General features: G+C 36.4%; 1 protein-coding gene across 1 annotated transcript in view; it reads right to left on the reverse strand.

The window, feature by feature from the left end:
• Positions 1-715: 715 nt before the first annotated feature.
• LOC110447804 (CD63 antigen-like) overlaps positions 716-23,399 on the reverse strand; it is a 23,303-nt gene continuing 619 nt past the window's right edge. The window contains exons 2-9 of the mRNA XM_021493736.1: positions 12,847-12,954; positions 11,729-11,959; positions 10,501-10,575; positions 9,263-9,373; positions 8,748-8,930; positions 8,154-8,237; positions 6,111-6,227; positions 716-5,382 (exon numbers count right to left, since the gene is read on the reverse strand). Coding sequence (XP_021349411.1) covers positions 6,162-6,227; positions 8,154-8,237; positions 8,748-8,930; positions 9,263-9,373; positions 10,501-10,575; positions 11,729-11,959; positions 12,847-12,912 — 816 coding nt within the window. The 5' untranslated portion in view covers positions 12,913-12,954 and the 3' untranslated portion in view covers positions 716-5,382; positions 6,111-6,161. The remainder of the gene's footprint in view (positions 5,383-6,110; positions 6,228-8,153; positions 8,238-8,747; positions 8,931-9,262; positions 9,374-10,500; positions 10,576-11,728; positions 11,960-12,846; positions 12,955-23,399) is intronic.

Here is a 23,399-nt window from a genome sequence, read left to right on the forward strand (position 1 = left end):
TACTTTACGGCTGAAGCTTCGGGCTAAAACTAAAGACACAATAAAAGAAAATGACACAACAAAAATTGTAAATTAGTAACAGCAGTTTTATCTATAAATAGCAATAATATGTCTGAAATCAAAATATTTCTTTACTCTTAACAAGATAAGACTGGAACAGGCACAATGCGTTTCCTTCATCTGCATCCTCGATATCCAGATGTTACGTTCATTTTCGCTCTCTACACCCTGGAATATGTCATAGCAAAATTGAAGACACGAAGATAGTTGTTTGATTGGTCGCAGGTAAATAGAACTGACCAATCGCTAGGCTGATATCTGCCCTTTGAAATTACAAAGGAGAGACGCCCGACTGCAAAGCCTGTCAATTTCTACCGTTACGCGACCGCGAGATTCATTTGATGTATATCAAAGAACAAGGTGGCGCACACAGAGCCTTCAATTTTGCTATGACATATTCCAGGGGTGTAGGGAGCAAAAATGAGCGTAACCCCTGGATATCGAGGATGCTTCATCTGATACAGGTTTCTATTAACGATTATGTATAATACACCCAGAGACAGTACCTGCATACTACTTACTTAGTTTCATTGAAAACTATGGTATGTGTTAATATGAAAGAACCATAACGTGTTTCTGAAATCTGTCAGCAACGTGAATATTGTACCAAAGTTTATTTACTGCTATAGCTTCCGTTATACTTTTTTTTTAGAAATCAACTAGTTAATAAAGAAGGCCTTATTTCAAACGGTCCGATTATTCATAATGTTAAGACAAGTGCCAAAACAAGCATACTCTTATCAAATACGTTTTCTAGAGAGAAAAGTCAGTTAATATTGTATAAACTATATATGTTTTTGCCGATGGATATAGGAGAGGATAAGGATATATATATATTGGATTATATTGTATTCAAATATCTCTCAAAGTTCTAAAAATATTAAATCTTACACAAAATATCATCTTGTACTTTATAAGGTTGTTTTTTTTATATATATTTTATATGGTTATGATAGTGATCTGAATTGCACAACAGATGAAAGTAAGGTCCTGAGCAACAAGTTTGTGGTTTGCAAAAGTCATGATAAAATCATTTAAGGTTCCCTGTACCACTGCAGGCAAAACAGTAGAGAGTTCCGCTGTGGCTGCTCATACGTAGTTACACCCCCTTCTTTCATTTTGCAAACAAGTATCACAGGACTCGGCAAGAGAACAACGCTGATCATGTATTTCAATTGGTTAGCGCGCGTATATTATGTTCGGAGGTCCATGGTTGGAATCCCGGCTGGCCTCGTTTCTTTTTTTCTTTCTTTGTTTTTAATCTCAGAACACTGCTGTTGATTTGTTCTTTAAATATCACCATCGTTATTATTTATTGTTTTTAATGAATTAAATAAGATATTTCTTTTCATAAAAGATGTTACTTTTTCGTTAGTTTTTAATGAAAACTGACCCGTGATCCTCATTTGAGTTTGAGAATCGAGAAAGTTTTCAAAAATCAAATTCTTTGAGAAACCAGAACTATTTCATGTCAACTTCATCCGTTAAAATGGCAATAATTTGAATAGATGATATCTTATTTTCAAACATTTTATAACACTTATTGCCTTAAAACAGTTGTCAAAAATCCAAAGAGAGTGATTTAAGTACTTTACGGCTGAAGCTTCGGGCTAAAACTAAAGACACAATAAAAAAAAATGACACAACAAGACATGGACTTCTTTGTAGAAATGATGTTTTTAAACTTTTGTCGCGACAGAAAAACTGTTTCCAATACGAACAGTTTTTTGACAGTGGTAGGATGATTCTTAATAGGAAACAAATTTATAAATCACCATCTGAATTTGAAAAACAAAAATATATAAATATATTCTCTTCAAGATGTTTCCATTGTACCTAAGCTATGCTGTATTCCTACGAACTAAGTACGTTGCATTATACAAACAACATCAAATCATTGGTGAGATGAAATTAATCGTGGATAATCAGATATAAAACATCTTTATACAAATATGCTATCACAGTCAAAATTAATGAACACTTGTTTATTATCAATCACATCCTTAAAATTTCAGTGAGTACGCTCATGTATGCTCTTTGCACCTCTGGAATGTGTAATAAAAAAACGAAGGTTGTGTACGTTCCACCTAGCTGACTAGTTTGATATTTTGATGTTCCTTAAAAGTATGGCGCGGGAGCGTAACGGTAAAATTGACTGGCTTTGAAGTCCGATATCGCTCCATTGTAATTTTGAAAGGACAGACATCAGCCAAGCGATTGGTCAGATTTGTTTAACCTAAAACCAATCAAATAGATAACCGTGTGTGTTCGATGTTTTCATGACATATTCCGAGGGTGATGAGGATGCATGAATCATTCATTCAAATATATTGTACACAAGGTCTAACAATAACGTATACACAACATGCAATGTCACTATTTAAGCATTAAACAACAATTTGTTAAGAGTTACAATGCTATAAGTATATTAAGTACAGCTAATAAATAAAAAATAGGTTTTTTTCACTTCAATAATATTTTTAATAAGTTCAAAAACGGGTGACATTTTTTTTTATCACATTTGACAGTGTTTTGTTGATTTGGTGTAAATATATAGCCAATGATATTGGAAAAATACGAAAAGCCGCCATCAAAAATGACAAACTTTTTCTCATAAAACATTAATCACAGTAGAAAAAAAATGTTAGTTTCATTATGATTCTATGTTATGCCGGACCTCGGTTCGACTTCTCATTAATGTGACAGAAAAGTATCTTTCTTCATTAAACGTATGATATAAATAATTTGAAGCATAATGTTAAAATTTTGAAGAAAACAAAAATGGATTGTTTAATACCTTTTTTTATAAACAGAAATTTTGAGTTCCAAATCAGCTGGAGCATTGCCCCGGCGGAGTCCAAGAGTTATGTCCAAAACAATTTCTGCGGGTAAAGGTTGTTAGATTAACCTTAACGTCGGGAAATGTTGATACTTACTTTTTCGTTTGTTTGATTGGATAAAAATAAAGAGGAAGTGTGATATTCCTTTATGATACAGGTATGCTAAGGAAATGGTCGACCTGAGAGCACTTACGCGAGAAATATACCTACTGTAGAATTGTTAAAATCTGCAATATCATTTCAACAAAGATTAGCATCTCCTAGTGTTCCATACATCTGTTCCACCATCCTTGATACTCCAAGGGTTATGCTCACTTTCACTCTCTGCACCCCTGGAATATGTCATGACAAAATCGAAGACTCAGTACTCGCCATCATGTGGATGAAACGAGACTAGTGTTACCCTTCACTGTACATCCGAAGATATCTCGCGGTCGCGTGACAGTACAATTGACTGGCTTTGACGTTTGGTGTCGCTCCTCTTTAATCTTCAAAGGTCAGGTATAATATTTATGATTGATCAAGTTTCGGTTAACCCGATACCAATCAAATAGCTATCTGTTTTACCGTGAGTGCAGAGAGCGAACGTGAACCCCTTGAGTATCGAAGATGGCGTTCCAATGACACAGCAATTCACAGTACGGCATGTTAACAACTCCAAGAGTTGGGGCCAAGTCTTTAAACAGGTAATAAGTAACAGTTATCAATTATATAACAATAACAATATGTAATATTACAAGGTAAAACAGTAGTCATTTACTTTATTACAGTGAGAGTACAAAAATAGACAGACAACGATAAAAAAAAACTAAAAGTTCCAACCCGTTAATACATAATATGGCGCTTTTCCAGATACATTTTCAATACGTTCAAAGCCAAGTCAGATTAAACACCCAAGTGCCATTAGTGAGAAAGGCAAGACTCACATTTTTGTTCCGTTAAATAAAACCAATAACATATGTATGTATATTATACAACCACGGTCATTCCTAAATAATGGAGTTCATAAATATTTCGTATACCGAACAAATTAAAACAGACACCAATGTTTTTATCTCCGAGTTGCAGCCTAGCATCAGGATCAATGAGTGTTGCTCCCAACGGTGTTTTTGCCTGTTGTTGATAAATTCCTGTTTTCACTTGATGTCTATTTTCGTTAACATATTACCGTATGAATTACATATTATTCATATTGCTAAGTCATTTACAATTTTAATAATCATATTTGAATAGTTAACCTAAAGATATGAATTGGTTTTAAGCATAATGTAGTTAAGTTGATAAATAGCCATCAAAAACGAATATATGGATCAAGGGCTAATTTGTTGGAAGAGCTTTTAAGAAACGGCCTGTAACTTTTTTTTATAGATAATCAATTAACAACACGTGCCTATATCACTTCAACTGTCATTAATTATGATATTAATCCAGATTATTTATTTTGCTGACCACACTTCCAAGCATTCGGACCCGTACCGGTCATGGATGTCTATAACCCATTACATCAAACTCGCAAAAAAAATTGGCCCAGAAACTATTGTGTAATATTGTATGAACTCTACACAATTCACATTCATGAACACACCTCCTCATGTTACGGAAGTGTAAAGGAATTGTAAGGAAAATTCCCAAACACACTCCTAAAAAGTGCAGAACACCGACAGCTTCATCACAAAATGATGCAGAAATAGAAATAAAAGACGATTGACGATGAGAATCATCATAAATTACTGAGAATTTGGACGGATATCATTTAAAAATGGAGAAAATGGAGAAAATAGAGGATATCTTATGAGAAAGATTATAATGTATACACAATCGATTGAGTTTATCTTAAAATATAATCAACAACCTTTAACGAGAGGACACTAGTTGAGAAAAAATAAAAACGATATGTTATCAAAATCAATTATCCTATGACGGATGCCTGTTATTTTTACCACAATCCCTTACTTGACTCTATATCGCACGCATAATTGACTTTTCCGCTCGAGAGAAATGTTATTATAAGTCGTGACGTCATAAAGCAACTGTGACGTATAAGGTAGTGTGACGTCACGCAGCGTAATGTTATTTCACATGGAAAACAAAATATCAAATGGGCTGTAAGTGATGAAAACAATAGCAACAACGTAAAATATTGAAAAATAGCTAGCTTACTCATGACTATAGGTACCTTTGAAACAATCTTTCAGACAAAACAATCTTTCAGTCTGAATTCCAGTTCCTTTGAACAAAATTTCTAACGATTTGCAACACAATATGGCTCAGCAGTTTTCTTCCATAGAGAGATTAATAGATAAAAAAAAATCTATAACCAGAATATGTAACAACAATAAAGTATCGTTTTAACAATTAAAAGATAAAATTTCTTACTCGCTCTCACGAGAAATAGAATAATAAACTCGTCAAAATATCACACCATTACTCCTGTTCTTCCTGACTGCTTGGTAATCAGTATGGCTGTACATATGCATATGGTCTGCAAAAGAAGAAAAGACTACATTGTTATAACGTAATTATTTTACCTAAAAGAGCATAACTCTCAAGGTCCAAAACTCAAAATTAGTTCAGGGGACACAACTACATATGGTACCTCCGCTACACTAGCAGTTTAAAAGAAATCTGTTAAAAAAAGGGGGCAAATGAAAAGTCGGACAAAGTTTTGTCGTTTTTTTATATAACTTTCTTAAAAAGGTCCGAAACGCAAAATTGTTTTTGGGGACACAGCTACATATGGTACTGTCACGTCATAAAACAATTCAAATGAAGCTATTGAAAAAGGAGCGAATGCAAAGTCGGACAAATTTTGTCTACGGACGGTAAGACAGACGGACAAGCTGATTGCGGTATACCCTCCTCCCTAACTTCGTTGCGGGGGGTATAAACATGAGTAGACACAGAAAATTAATATTTTTCTTCAGGAGTGTGTTTGTTTGCAGCAAAGCACGAGGCGTAAATATAGACAACAGTTAACTTATGCTTTCTATAGTATTCATTCGAATAATGTTCATTTGAAAGTTTATTGTTAATATACATTCACGAAGCTTGTTTTACATGGCCTGAATATAAGACAGAGAATATACTTTAAAAAACCTTAAATTTTGCATTTAAGTACTCATCCATATATATTCATTTGCTTCAAATATGACATAGATTTCATAATGATGCTCCGAACAAAACGATAAAAAAAACCAGATTGAAGTATACCAGAAATTCTGTTCTTCGTTTCCTGTCACGTGACTCCAGTCACGTCATCATCTACACCATCATGTCTTTGTTTCCAATTTGTTTGCAGATCAAACACGCAAAGATGATTGCACAGATCTGCAAAAAAAGAATTAAGGCACACAAACGCTGTTAGTTAATTAGTACGTGGCTATCGTGGTGATAACATGGTGTTGAGGGTTTGTAATGGTTTGGACATGGTGCTAAGGTATTTTTGCAGTGGTGATCATATACATTACATAACACATGTTGTGAGAATTACATAAAAATCATTGTGATGGGTAAATAAGTGTTTGTGTAACAGACGCCATTATGTTTTCAGTGCCTCGATCCGCTAGCAGTCGAACCCGGGACCTCTGGTTTACAAGTCTTATGCTCTACCGTATGAGTTTAAGAGAAATTGTCCATGAACGAGTCGGTAGGAAGCGGCTAGCATTTTACCAGAGTGATCTACTCTCCATTCAGGTAAGAACTCGTCCGAGTTTTCCAGGGGTCAAAGCGATTATTGTGAAAGTACTGCTGAGCATATCTGCCAATATTTCCCGGGTGCTTACGTGGGCGTCAATGTAACAGAGGTCTTTATTTTTATCTATACTTTTGCTAGGTGTCGAACCCGGAACCTATGGTTTACTGGTTTCTCTACCGAATGAGCTCAAGAGATATTTTCCTAAGCCGAGTCAGTAGAAAGCATCGAATTGGTTAAGTTACAAGAAAATGACAATATGTATGTTGAATCGAGTTTTAATTGCATATGAGCTTTACGAAAAAGTTTTGAAAAGTAGAATCGGCGATAACCTGCCGAATAGAAAAAAAAGTATGAAATGGAAACGTATTCACAAATGCGGACAACTTGACGTCGAAAACGAATTGATAATAAAACCACGTTATCATAACGTAAATTGGGGCTAAACTATTTGGAACCAAAATTGTTCGAATTTGTCAGTAGATAGCAACTAATCAATTCCAGTGAAACAGGAGTTCGACATTTTGGGGAAACAACATCTTCTATTATTACAGTTTAAAATAAAGGACCTTGGCCTTAAAATGGCTGCAGCTGTAAGATTCAACAGATATATAACAAAAGAGGATTACGTTCCTTTTGTTTGTTTGCTTGTTTTCTGATAATGCATTTACTTGCAATCATTTTGTATGCGACGACTTAACTTTGCCCTTGATTTTGCAAAACTCAGCAAACATCAGAATAAATATAGACTTTATTTATTTACAAACATCAGTACTGAGCGGTACTGTTAAAATAGTACCAAGCCAATGCTATATATACATTATGATATAAACTTTATTTATTATGAATTATGAAACAAGTTTTTGCAATTTATACTAATCACTCTTGTTGGCCCGGATGTTGGTGCGCGGGGGAGGAAACCGGAGTGTCCGGAGAAAACGTACGTGATAAGGGAATCGAACCCGGGCCGCTTTGGTGAAAGGCAAGTGCGCTATTCACTGCGCGTCCCGACCACCCGACCAAGCCAACGTTATTTGATGAATTGAGTGTGTGCATTGTTATATCTACCAAATTGTTGTCCTGGAATTTATATCAGAAGACAAATAATGCGGTTTATTGATGTAACCAATACCTATTGGAAACGTATCTACCGGTTTCCGCCAAGCTGAACTATCCAAGACATGATGTTTTGATTTTACGGAACACGCATTTTTTTCACCCTTTGTAATGTTAACAAATCTGAACTATGCTCTTATTGAGGTTATTGAAATGAGCCCCTGGCCATGTAAACAAAATTCTCCGAGATGGGTTCGGCATATGCCATTTTAAAAACTCGTGTTACGATAATTACGTAAATGTACTATAAACGTGTTTGTTATGTTGATCAACAAGACCAAAAGTCAATCACACACCAAATGCAAATACTAAACTCAAAATTAGGATTGGAATATTAATTAAAGTCAAACTGGACATGTAAATCAGTGAATTATATTTTTAATCTCAGCCGAAATGATTCCAATTAAAGTCGGAAATACCCGAAGATCATCCCGAAGTTTAATTACCTCGACAACAAGTAAGGTGATGCCAATCCCGATGAACCAGTTACTGTACGACATCACCTTGTCTTTGACGGCTTGGTAGCAACCCTGTCACGTGACAAAAAAAATCATCAGCAAACGAAAGAAGTTACATGAATATATTTAGTTTATAATATATATAATCAATATTAAACTCTGGTAATAAACCATACAGAAAGATACGTTGGTTTAATGTTCTATGCAAAACGATTTTTTCAATGTGAAAGGCTATCGTCTCTTTACTTTATTTCCCATTGTGCAATGTATATTGCCTGTTTTCTATGACGTCACATTTTTTGTGACGTCATTTGAATATTTTTTGGCGGTGCTGCAGTATAAAACTCTTATTAAGAACTTCACACGTACGAAACATACAGACTGTTATCAGTAATAGCAGCAATGCAAGTTTAATGATAACCAATAAATAGGTTTGGCTGCGATTTCAACGTATGGGTTTCCGGGTAGACGGTAGCTTAGCAAATCCAATAACAAAAAAAATGCAATCTAAACACAAAATGAAAATGAGTCATCGACGATAAAGACACTTGACCATGTTCACAGATCGTTGGTCAGACTTACCGTGCCATAGTATCCGGAAGTGACCGTGTCCGTGCAAGCTGCGTTATTGAAGGTGGTGTAGTCGCTGACCGTTGCCCCACAGCACGCCTTCGGTATTTGACCGGTTGGAGTTCCGGCCTGCCACTCGCTGCTATCATAATCATTAGTGGCGCCGGTGACAGCATTTACACCGCAGCATTTTAACTAAACAGAAAGCAGAATATACTCAGAAAATTTTGGATAATTTATAACGGTATCCATTTAAAAACAATACATATAGGTTTTTGTCCCAAGTTGTTCAATAAAATTATAAAGAACAGGAACTGAAGAGAAACACCAAAACAAAATGGAAGACATCTTGTATTTACAAAAACCGGAAGTGAAACCCCATGAACCTTTATGATGTCCCCTATCGTTAAGACGATAGAATGCGGGTAACTTAATATTTAAGGAACGGAAAATTGTATCTTTATCTTGGAAAAAGATATTGTGACTCTCAATAACGTTGGGTATTATATGGAAGAATGACCACTTACTTCTATTGACAGGTAGTTCCAGGCGGTTGAGATTTCGTGCGACGTCAGGTCATCATATTTGTAGTTATTGTCTAACTGTGATACTAACTGAGACTTAGCCGTGGATTCAAGCTGTGAAAGGAAAAGTTACAAACTTTTATTTACTTCCGTTCACGATGACGCTGGTTACAGTTGAACCGTTAAGACTAAAATCTACAGCGGATTTTTTTTCAGAGACTTACTGAGGTAGTTGACGCCTCTGTCCCCACCCCACAGCCTCTTTCTGGTTTCTTTTATTATTTCAATTGCACAACATTTGATCTTTTCCACAGTATCTAAGCATTGGACTGTCTTCAGTTTGCATTCATAGAAAATACGAATGCCAACTGGATAGGCAAACTTGAGAGCGCTAACAAGCCCTTCATTTAGTTTGCCATCGTTCAGTTGACAAAATTAATCGTTAGAATTGGTATATGGAAACAGACATGTCTACAGAGGAGTAAAGTGAATCGAAAATATTAGTTATGACGTCATAATAACAATGACGTCATCAATTAGATAATTGCATTCATGGCTGGTATGAATACCATCTGAATGTTGTAGGGTTACACAATGGCTATGTCGTACGATGGTAATTACAATGTATATATGTTTGCTGCAACATGACTATCAAAATAAGGTTTGGTGACTAAGCAAGCTATTGTACAGGGGAGTATATCCTGAATGTTGTATTCGTGCACGGGCACGTCATGCATATTGTTTAAGGTCATTCATGTAAAAAGAAAATGGTTGTCATAATAAAAGATTTTGGTGATACATAAAATACATGTATACAGGAATTGGAAGGAAAATCTGAAAAGGAAACATTTTGTTATAAATATTTGTCTGTAACTCTTTTTCAGAAATGTTTGAATATAACTCTTAACAAAATACACAGTTCAATATTAAGATTTACATTGACCATTGTTTTTGTAATGCATTTATATTTGATTTCCACGTTTCTTCTGAAAATTCCAGGTAGATTTTTAAATTTTCAATTTACAGAATAGCAAACAGCTAGTACGCGAACTATCTTCAACGTCAGTATTATGACGTCACAATTGTCATAGGTTCACGACCATGACTTTAGACTTATGGTCTCATAAATCACAACCGATTTTGGTGGGTTCAATGATTGAGTGGCAACGCACATCAAATGCAACTAATCTAGTGTAACTGACTATACATGGATAAAGGGAGATAATCATTGTTTGACTTACGTTGTCGCGCATGACAAACCAGAGGATGACTATCACGATTTCCGCAATCCAGAATAAAGCAACGATGATAGCATACTGAAATATAAAACAAATAAAAAAATGTAAAAAATCACAAGCCTTTGATATAATATTTTTTATATACATTGTATTTTTTTTGAAATTCTATTGGCTGAAACCTAAACACGTGACCAGTTCTAAATATAATGAGGAATATCGGGTTTCCGGTGAAAAAAACGGATTTATAAATATAACCTTTACGGGAATGCCCTACACTTGACCCGCTCATAAACATCTGTTTGAAAAATAAATATTAGAATGGTTATTCCATATTTTTTTTTATATAACATGAAATGTATGGTTGTTTGTCAGCATTACTGTTCTTCAAAGTCAAGCATTTTAAACGTCTTTAATTCATATGGGGAAAATAAATAAAATTAAAAACGACACCTTCTTCAAAACATGTTTTAAAGGAACTTATTTATCTAACGTGATAACACAAATGATACCTTGCTAAAACTGACAAATTCAACTAAGTTGTCATTTATTCACAATATAAAAAGGATAACTAGTTATGTTCTACACATCTGGGCAAAACGTCAACACAAATGATACCTTGATAAAACTGACAAATTTTACGAAGTTGTCATTAATTCAGAATAGAAAAAGTTATACTAGTTATGTTCCACACATGTGGGCAGATATTCTAATAAACCAATCACGAAGGGCTGTAACTCTGTATATCATGCAGCGCAAAAATTCAGTACGAGGCATCATGTCATTGCAAGAGGTACTGCACACACACAAAAAGGGCGACTGTAGACAACAAAGCTTACGATGTGTAAACTATGCTCCGGACAACATAACGTCCGAGCGGACGGACGGACAGCGTGAAAATCCGTTCAGATATTACAGATATGGGGAAATGTTATCTTAAGCAGCAGTGACACCTTGCTGGATAGTGTTGCAAAATTTCCAATCATGCGTTTCCTGTCCGTAACCCGTACAGTGGTGTCCGTCACATTAGATGATAATTGTTTTGCATTCTTATGGTTAAGGTGCGGTCATTATGCCTTTTTATCTGCTCCAACGCCGTTCATAAGAGCCTCGAATGGCAACAAGGATGATTTTCGACCACCAGATAACGTTTCTGTCTATCGGGCGTCCGCTTACGCCATCACACAAAGTATAACAACTAATAATAATAAACGTAGCATCGTTTCACACTTACCACAACAAGCATGCATCTGTTTTTGCAGCAAGCTCCGAACGCGCCCAAACCTGCCACCAATAGAATAAAAGCTCCGAGTATGATCAATGTCAACGAGAGGCCATTTGCAGCATTTCCAAAGGTCAGACCGCCTAAGGTCACCTGGTTGAGGAGGGGCATGACCTTGTCATTAACAATGTCAACGTCCACCTGGACAAGGATTCCGGGAATCATCAAACCGAGGCCAAGCAACTACAAAAACGAAACAGAGTCTAATATGAAGGTCAAGGCCATTCAATACTAATCGTTTGGACAATTTAGAGGTTGTAATGAAATCAAGTATTATGTATAACTTTCTTAATTGTAAATATTCTCAAATTAACAATGTCCACAAGATTTCAGGCTGGCGAAGAAATTGCCTTTGTCAATAAAAGAAACACTTTTCTTAGAAACCAGTCGAAAATAACTTAAGAGGGACATATTGTAATATATACATATTTTTCATTCATATTCTGATTCAAGACTGTTCTTGGACGTACAAAGTACACGTACATGTACGTTACACAGAGGTCATGTCGGGATAAAATCCATTGCGAATGGCATTTGGCAAAGTAGTAAAAAGCTAGAAAATGAGCTTTGGGTTGGTTCTATAGGGATAATGTACTATTTATAGAGGAGGTCATGATCACACATCTGTAGATTAGTTCTGCAGGCGATAGGTTGGTGCATTTGCCTCCTTGTGAAAAAACGAGAATCTGGTTCTGACTTTATAGTGCTATCCGATTAAAATACGAAGGCATCCAGTATGGTATTTCATACTATCTTAAACGCTAAATCTTAAGCAGGGAAAGACAGCTACTAATTTAGGGACTTTGGTACGTTTCAAAGTTCAAGGTTGTCACTTTCCGAAGGTAAATGTTGTTCATTACCAAAATCAAGGATTTTAATTTATCAAAGGCCAATGTTTTTACTTTCCAAACGACAATAACGGTTCTTAGCAAATGCCTCTGATGACACTTATCAAAGCGGCAAAGATGGAGAATATCAAAGGTCAAAGTTGTTAATGTCAAAGGTCAAATGCAGTAGTTTTCTAAGCTAAAAGTCAGTAATAGTTCCTGAGTTCAAGGGTCGATACTTACCATAAAGATTATGTTGATGACGATAAGGAACAGCATCCCAACCTTTCCAGAACACTCGAGACCCATGATGACTTCCGGTTTCTGTACACTTGGTCAATATGAGGAAATCTGGAAACAGATCAGATAAAAAAAACAAGAATGAGCTGTTATGTTAACAAAAGAATTAATTTGGCCATACGTCCCACAACTTTTTAAAAAGTACGTTATCGACTGTATAATCATAAATGTATGACAGCTTTGATCGGATATATATGCAAAATCACCCCCCAAAAAATCAAGGGAGGTAACTATGGCATATATGACGGCAAAATATGCAAGATTACTTCAAGATAAATTCAGTTTGATAAACCGCTTTACAATTTTTTTTGTCCTCCTGAGGACAAATGTTCACTATTTTACCTTCTGATAACAACAAGAGAAAAGTATATTTTACAATAGCAGTGTAAAACTGTTATGTCGCATCTATTTGATTTCGTAAGTACATGTATATCCCATCTTGACAAAACATTAGTGCTCATATTACAGAACAAAAAACTTCACACAATATTTTTTTATTTTAGTGTAAATTAATGTACGAAATTCTTTTTTAAAGTCAAGTTTGTCCAGTTAATAATACCATTCGGCTGTAAGAAGTGAAAACCCATAGGAGGCCCCATTTGAGTTAGTGTATGGCGTCATGTAAGAGTTTGTATTTCAAGACCAGGAAGTGCTGCCCATACGTCGAATGACTGTGTATACCAAGAATAGGTTAATTCTATAATTACCCAACCCAGTCTAAAATTCCTTATTCACTGTACCACAACCGAAGGTCATCTGTGTATGTGAGCTGGAAGCGGGTTTTTCTGTTCATTTGCCTCCTTGTAATAGCACGTATTTAATGCCGATTTTATAATGCTACAGCAAGCACAATGTGTTGGGGTCCCGCGCTCGACTCCTGCCTACATACAATGCTACAGCAAGCACAATGTTTTGATCCCGCGCGACCCCTGCCTACATGCGTGTTATATATGCGTGCATGTGTGTATGTGTGCTGGAAGTGGGGTGAACTGATACCGACTTTATTGTGCTACAGCCAGTGGTTGTGGAGGCATTCAATCAAACACATCTATTACACTAAGAAGGAATAATTTCCCTGTAGACTATTTAGTAAATAATTCACAAAGTTCTATTATGCAGAGGTAACGTGGAGTACACAACCGATATAAACTACACATAAGATAGTTTCAATACCTACAATGTATTGAAGCAATCACTTGTAATCAGGGCTTCATGCATGATTAGGTTGACGATGTGGCATAATATAATTTTAACATACGTTTTCGGTCTTCGCACTAGAGGGAATTTCCCTTTAGCCCAGTGGCAGAGCGTCCGACTAAATAAGAAGCCTGGGAGCACGGTGGAAGCACACAACTCTAGATCTCTTCCTGTTACAACGGGATATTTGGAGTAGATTTAACTGAGCGATGCATATGGATAACAGAAATCAAGAGATTTCAGTTGCATGTATTATGAATCAATTTAAGAATATTCCAGTAAATAAAACCGGAAGTAAAATACTTATTCCTCATCTCCATTATGTATGCTATTGATAGTCTGTACTGAAGCCTCTAGGTGGTGGAGGAAAGCCGGAGTTCCTGGAGAAAACCCACCGATCTACGGCCAGTACATAGCGACTGCCCCACGTTGGCCTCGATTTTCCTATATACAGCTACCTCCCTGTGACTTCCGTTTGGCTATATTAGTACCACAGTTGTGCCATCAGACTTTCGTTGACCAGGTATCACAGTCGGTAAGAGCGCTAGTACAACATTATGAAGTACATGGTTCGAATCCCGGTCTAGCCCCGCTGACTGTTTACACTCAAAAAACTATTGTTGATTATGTTTTGTTAATTTCGTCTTTTATTATTTCTCATGAAAGTCCCTGGACGCAAGAAGCTATAACCTTTCCGGAAAAATAGTTTCCAATACATTTTGACATCGGTATGGGAATAAATGCATTTTATATATGGAAATCGCACTGGACCTGCCTTATCAAGCGCGTACTACGGGACATAAGTCACCTAGCTACCTGCGTGATACCTCCACATTATGGGCATATTGTCAGTGTTCCGTTTAGATATTCCCTTCCTTCTCCCATGATAACATTCTTATGATTGTCCTCATCCCTAGAGATAGGTCCAAACAAGCATCTTGTAGTCTGAGTTAGCATGCCTCTGAGTTTTTCTGTAGGCTTGATCTAACGAAAACTTCGGTATCAATAATGTTATGAAATCGATTAACCTATGTACATGTAGTATTAGAACTGTATGGGATCATGGATTTTTGAGAAATCAAAATTTAATAAAATGCTACTAAAGTACATTGTAGTTATTTTCCTTTGATATGATTCCCAGTTTGGGTAAAAAAATATTTAATTGAAATAAAATTTACTCAGCTCATTTTAATTTCATTCATTCATTCTTCGTTTATTTACTCATTCATTCGTTCATCCGTCCATTAAATTACCTTTGAGAAGTATTAAGGAAGGAAGATATAACAAGATCTTAATGGGATGCGCGTGTTACTCTTAGTAAACATTGAATGATTAATATGAGGATTTACCATTGTGTCCGGGTATAAAATTCTATTGATTTTATCTACGTTATATATTGATAATTTTCGTTTTACAACCATGGTATTGTTCTTCCATTCCTTCGTCTCTCCTCACCGACTTCCGGTCAATAAGCTATACGCATTATACATCAATACACACATGGTCACACCCGCCCTTTACAGGTAAACTATATTATACCCGAGCTCGTGTAGTTTGTCGGCCTGATTTAGCCCGGGAACATAGCAACATCACAAATATTGACGCGGAAGCGTCATATCTTGACCACGTGAGAATGATTTCTAGCGCACGTCATTGTCATGTGCACCTTACTTATTTAGAAACACACGACATTACGGAGTAAATGATTTTATCTTTTCCGAGATGACTAAAGTACTAGGGAATTGTACATGTACATTGTATGTTGAGATTTAAATGGTCAGTAGAGTATTTATTTTCAATACAAAGCGAGATAATTGTGTACTCAGGGCAAAGCCAGAGCAGAGTTGTTTCATTACCTCATACATCCCTGAAGACACATTTGAACTCTTCCAATTCAAAGGTTGGAATAGTTCATTATGAATATTCAGGGGTGAATGAGTTAAAAAATAACCTGCAATGTGGTATGAATTGCGAATGTCAATATTTTCACCGAATATAAAACCAAGAGTAAGAAGGGAAATATCACCAATGGGACCCCATGTACGAAATCGTGTTGTTTCGGTATCAACTACCCTTTATACATGTATGTGTACAAGGCAAAATCGAGTCAAGTATAATCTCAGAATACAGATATAACTTTTAAACGCCATTATTTGGTTTCCCCCAATGAACGAACATTTTAATTTACCAATACGTTACCTATCATGTATATTAGAGGTGATATATTGGGACGTTAAGTGATATATTGGGACGTTAAGTGATATAGGGGGACGTTAAGTGATATAGGGGGAGTGATATAGGGGGACGTTAAGTGATATAGGGGGACGTTAAGTGATATATGGGGACATAGGGGGACGTTAAGTGATATAGGGGGACGTTAAGTGATATGGGGGGACGGTAAGTGATATGGGGGGACGGTAAGTGATATACGGGGACGTTGAGGGTCGAACCTGCCGAACTGATTGATTGATAGGTTTTACGTCCGCTTCACTACCGAGTAGTTCGGTTATCCAGCAGACGTATAAAAGGCGGGAAAATGAGTAGAAAGGAAACCTGCTATCCTAGACTATAGTCGGACGCTCTACCGCTGAGCTAAGGGGAAATTCCCTCTGACCGATTGGGTATTGTGTATAGTCGCTAGATGAGGACAGGGGCCCTTTAGTGGGACTTTATGTGACCTATTTACGAAGGAGCCATAGGTACCACTTATGGGACACTACATGGTCGCTATATGATGATATAGAGGCTGTTAGGGGGCGTAATGTTGCCACTCTATGAAGACATAGGAGACTTTATTACGTCGCTATAGTATGACTGTTATAAGAGGACACAGCGGACACTTATAGGATTATCATGGGATCGCTGAATAAAAGCAGAAAGACACTTTAGGTGACCATAGAAGGTCGTTAAACGGGGACGTGGAAGCCATGTCGCCGTTTAGGAGATTATGGATTTATGTCCTCGTATAGTGCAAGGGCCGTACTATGTAGCAGCTATTCAGATTTCATTATATTTATTTCTAATTTGCCAACGGTGGATTGACAAATTCAAACTTTTGAGACCGTTGACTGCCCTGTTAACAAGAAATGCAGACTCGTAGGTCACTGCATTGCTTTTTTAAGTCGTGATTGTGAAATACATATGTTTTTATCGATCACGATTTCACATTAAACCAATATCTAGTATTGATTGAACCCTTCGCTCCACTGTCTCGTTAATGAGTTTGCTTTGAATATTTGAACAGATCAGTCATCGCCGTGTATAGCCCATGGTTGTCTACTGTCAATATATAAAACACATTTATCCCGCGAGATATAGAAAACACGTGACATGTATACATCCCTGGTATAGCCTACGTTTCCCTAAAGCCTTTCAAAGCACCGACAGTTCGACAAATATCCAACAGATTTTTTTTTTCTATCAGTCTATTTAAAGAAACAAAAATTATATGAAATGACACGGTTTTATAGTTTGTCGTCAATCATTCCCAGTGTGCATTGCAATCTGCTCCATTAATCTCTGAAAACATCACACGCCATATCAAGATTCGTTGTAGCGAACAGGGCGGCGCCATCTTCCTACGTTATACAATATAAAAAATAGTAAATCAAGTTCTTTACTGATACAATACAGAGTTTAATTAAGCGTTATCACCATTTTCCCTTCGAATAATGAGAAAATTCTTCAAGCGATAAATGGTTTTGGTTTTAAAGGATTTAACGTCCTATCAACATCAGAGATCTTGTAAGAAAATGCCATCGTGTGTGTGTGTGTGTGTGTGTTGAACGTATGTGTGAATGTATGTATGTGTACTTGGGTCAAGGTATGTTGGTGTATTTGCCTCCTTGTGGTAGCGCGGATCTGATGCCGACTTTATAGTGCTATCTCACTGAAATACCACACAGAAGGCACCCAGCACAGCATTCCGCCAGGTCATATTATACTGACACACACGTACGGGTGAACCCTAAGTGCTGAACGTTAAGCAGGGAATAACAACTAATATTTTTAAGGACTTTGGTATGTCCCGGCCAGGGGACAGAACCCACTGCCTTTCTCACCAGGGCGAACGCTCAAACATTGCAAGTAAACGTTTATTAAAGATTTAGGAATAAAGACTGATACAAGTTTAGTATGAATCTACTACATAAACGTCCACATTTCTCTCTTTGTAGAAAAAATGTTAAAGATACTCAAACTAGTCCTCCAATGTGTGTCAGGTGTGTCAAAATAGTCAGACTGAAGTCTAGATATAAACTTTATTTTGCAACAATTAAGAACAGGTTATCTGAACTTGTATTACCACTCATGCTGGCCCGGGGCTGGGTGGATTAATGTCTAACGAGGGCGGAAACCGGAGTACCCGGACAAAAAAACAAATGGTCGGGCAGTCCGTCATCGGGGAATCGATCGCGAACACCCGGCCGTCTTGGTCAGGAATTGCGAGTAAGCTATCAACTGCGCCATCCGACTGACGACTAGAAATGGGGAAGTTTATAAAATGAAACCAATTCTTATCCAATTATCTAACTGTTTAATCTCAATTTAACCGGGTCTTACTGTCAAGTGTATGTAAGAGGCAAGTGTCCCCAGCATGCTCTTAACTCTTACGCTTGATTTCAAATATGCATTGCCTTGTTAGTTTAACGGGTTAACAAAATTGATATACAATTCATGAAACACATTTGAGCATTTACAAAATAATATTTCTGTGTCTTTCGCTTTATGTTGATATTTCGTATATCATTTATATGTAAAGCCACATTTTTGTTATTTTGATTTTGATATTGTTTTTAGTAAACATTTCTTTAGAAGATGATATTTTGTGTTAAATTGACTAAGCTAACTAGGCTTCCCATAAATGGGTCGTGATTTCAAGCACATTTGTTGATTCCGCGAGCAGAATCTCATTCAGTGATAAGAGTTATACTCACTAAAACGAACGATTTTAGCTTCCTCGGAATTTGGTATTTATTATCAATATCAGAGTGTCCGGCATGTATCAGCTTTTTCGAAATATTTGTGTTTCCATGTCCTAAAACGCTGAAAAACACCACTCAGAGAAAGTTATAATATATGCAAAGTGTAATCAGTACTGTTATATACAGTGATTAAAAGATTAAATTATCAACACGACCAATAATATATTTAAAAGTCTCTACATAATTGTCAAGATGTCGTAAGTTGAAATCGGCTTTTTCATTTACAGTAAATTAAATATAGCTTTATGACAATCTACAAAAAAATATATGTCTATTTAAAATTAAACATCGATTTCAAAAATGACAAAAAATTCGTATAACTATTCCAGTGTCTTCCTCGCGCGCGACTTATTTTACAAAATGACGTCTGCATGAAAACACAATCAGTTGACCTTTGATTTGTTTGAGTAATCTTACGCCCGCTCCATTCACCACGGCGTAGTTCGGCAGGCGATCACGATCAGGTTGAACTAAACACGGTATGTTAACATGTGTAGTAAACATCCGGTTCATTTAAAGAGATGTGAATTATTTAATGACATTGACGTGGAGGCGTGTAATGGAGCGAGTCTGGGGCAGACACTTATCCAACCCTGTGTATCCACAACGGAGCGAGCATTGTCCCCATGTCTGCCTTGCCGTAAGACAATATGAAACAGATTCGTGATATTTATTTCAATGTACAATACATAAAAGACATTTTAAACGAGTCTCCATGACAACCAGTATTCATAACATACCGGAAATAGGCCCCTTTCACAAAATACAGTGTTGAAATTATTTGTACAATTAATCATGTTTTAGTCTTTAAGGTACTTTTGATGTGTGTATTAATCATATACCGGAAATAGACCCCAATAACAGCGTTTATACTGCTTGTTCAATTAAATAATTTTTAACAGTTTAGTTGTTTTTGAGGTGTGTAACGCCATTTGAGTTCTTTTTTAATGCTTCAGGCCCAAAATGACATTTTTGTGTGGAGGGACCATTAAGCCAAAACAGATAAACAAACAAACCCATACATTATTCATGTGTCTTTTACAGTTTGCTCAATGATTTCAGGCCAAGCTTACTGAACTTAACAACTTCCATTCACATATTATCACAACTGAATTAAGCTTAGTTTTATCCTGTAGCATACAGCACTATATCGAAATCATTACCAAAATAATTTGTGTGAAGGGTTGCAAAATCCTCTGAAGTCAAGAAACGAGGACAATCCGTTACGTTTAAAATAACAATAAAAAGAACGTTTGTTTTATTTATCGTGAAGCTGGCCATGCTTTGAGAAACGAAAAACGGGTCCTGACTTTTAGCAGTACGCTATTCATATGTAAATTCGCGAAAGTTGTTACGAATAGAACCCCGAGTGGGTGGTGATCAGATTGTGTTAGATCTGATCCTCGTGATAATAGATAGACTCATTGCGTCTGTTACATGTACAATCTAAGGCTGTCTGTATACATTATTGGTCGGAAATCAAGTAGATAGCACATTGGTCTCTCTCTCTAAACCGAACTATTTTAGTACATTAAGTACCGAAATATTTAGTCAAGCCTTGTAGGGCTTTCAAATGGATCTTTTTGTCAATATGACTGCCGATGTATTAATTATATAACGTGGGTTTTCTCCGGGTACTCTGGTGTCCTCCCACATCGAGACCCTCTCCAAACTACCATCTGAGCCAACAGGAGTAATTAATATTATATGAAGTTAAAAACACTTGTTTCACAACTGTTGTAAGATAAATAAATTGTAATTATTAAACTCTTTTAATACATTTAGTACCGAAATCCTAAATCAAGCCTTGTAGGGCTTTTAATTGGCTCTTTTAGTCAATATGACTGCCAATGAATTGACGTAGGTTTTCTCTGGGTACTCCGGTGTCCTGCCACATTAAAACCCTCTCCGAACTACCATCTGAGCCAAAAGGCGTGATTAATATTTGTTAGAAAACTTGTTTCACAACTGTTTTAAAATAAACAAAGTGAAATCATCAAAAAGAAAACGGAGATAAAAAAAAGAAGATTTAGAAGGGAACCTGCTGAAGCTAGTCGCCTCCTTCGATGACGTGCTAAGGGATAAAGCAGACCCATTATTTCCCAAAACCTGCAGGGTTGTATTCGATTTGAAGTTAATTTTATACATTTACAAATATATATCTCTGTCAACAACCGAGTGGCTAATGTGTATGGCTGTCTTTACGACCACTAGCCCTACACCACTTGGTAGCGGGTTCTAGACCTATGTGTGGGGTAGTCGCCAGGTACTCTCCGAAGGTCGGCGATTTTTCTCCAGGTACCCCGGTTTTCCCCCATCATCAAAACCTGTCACGCCCTTAATGACTAATAACTGCTAATAGAACGTAATACAAAAACAGACCAAACAAACCAAACCGTTCAAAACAAAGTCTGATCCGTATCGTGTCTGGTTTGAAAGAGTTCGTGATACGACTGTTATTTGGAAAATGTTCAAATAAAAACGGAGTTCAATAAACAAATTACTAGTTTAAAACTAGCCATCTATTTCCTTTACAAACACTACTCAAACACCGCTGGTATTTGTCCAAAATACGTGTGACGAATGCCAAGTGTGCAGCTAAAAGTATTGGGTTTGTGTATTTAAGATCGGTATTGGTCACGAATGTACACACTGTAACCTGAGATTGTAAGGTCAAGTAAATACTGACTCTGTGGACGTCATGATCATAGGGGCCCGATAATCTGTCATAGTTTGTACGAATGTCGACAAAATACTGACTCTGCGGACGTCATGATCACAGGGGCCCGATAATCTGTCAAAGTTTGTACGAACGTACACAATGCATACTGACTGAGGTGGTCCTAATCACAGGGACCAGAAAATCTGTCAAAGTTTGTACGAACGTACACAATGCATACTGACTGAGGTGGTCCTAATCACAGGGGCCAGAGAATCTGTCATAGTTCGTATATATGGACATATTCAAGATTTCAAGATTTTTTTTTACGCTCTGACACACAAAGTGTGTAACAAGAGGTCAAACAAAATAAAATCAATCAAATAAAACATGACAGAGAGAGAAGATTACACATGGACAGATTCAGCAATATTTCATAGATAGATTCAGCAATATTTCATAGATAGATTCAGCAATATTTCATAGATAGATTCAGCAATATTTCATAGATAGATTCAGCAATATTTCATAGATAGATCCGGATGTATAGAGACTATTGTTAGAGGTTTTAAGGGTTGGCGTAAATTCTCCGTTAAACGCCGCACCTATTATTGGTATATACGAGTTGGAGTGGTACATTGAACATGAACTTTTACCAAAAACGTTTTATGAATAACTCTATTGTATAGTGATAAACGTATTTTACTACTTGATCATGCAGCATTTTTTATTAAAGATATTTTATGAACAATGTACCCTTGTGATAAACTTGCACGTGTTATGAATGAACCTGACCTGCAGTATTCTTTAGTAAAATCACCGTTTTTTATGTTTAAAAGTTCATAATGCAATTCTTGTCTTATATATATACTGTATACATTGTATAGCAGTATCCCATTACAATCAACGTTTTCACCGATATATAGTGCTGTTCCGTCAAATCAGAAACAAAAATCTACAAGAAGAAAATTGTAAAGGAAGCCCAACCAACGTGACCTTAGTTTTGAGAGTAAACACAAAAATACTGTTGAAAAAGAACAAATACTTCACTAAAATATATTTATCCTGAGATTTATGTGGTCTTCCGCTTCTTTTCTATCATGAACATTTACTTCATATACTTAGAATTTCTTTAGACAGTAATTCATTGAGAAATTCATGAAAAAGACTTTTAAATCGCAACACCGATCAGATAACAAGGTTATGAGTGGATACTAAACTGTTAAAATAGTTTTATACACATGTACACACACCCCTTTGTTTGTGTTGGGTAGACCATGTCCAGATCTATTTTACATGTGCTGCCATTTAAAGTTAGGGATGTAAATGTTTACTTTCAAAGTATCATATGTCACAACCAAATACACATAATACAATGTAATGTTATGCCCAACGGCGTATTTCAGAAACATTAACATTAAAATGGTATTGTTCGTTGTTGAGTGGAATCCAGCCACTATTGCTGGATGAATACGTAATGTTATGCTATTGCAAATTTCCATCCCGGCCTCCTCAGATATTGGATTAAAATTTATTTATTATTCAAACTAATAAACAACATTACAGCGCAGGTCGGTACATGTAGTATCTGTTTGAGAATAAGATGTATACAACAACACAGACATGCACTTCTCTATCTCTCTCTCTCACTCCCCCCC

Source organism: Mizuhopecten yessoensis, unplaced genomic scaffold (assembly GCF_002113885.1).
Source record: "Mizuhopecten yessoensis strain PY_sf001 unplaced genomic scaffold, ASM211388v2 scaffold3621, whole genome shotgun sequence".
In the NCBI taxonomy this organism is placed as follows: Eukaryota; Metazoa; Mollusca; class Bivalvia; order Pectinida; family Pectinidae; genus Mizuhopecten; species Mizuhopecten yessoensis.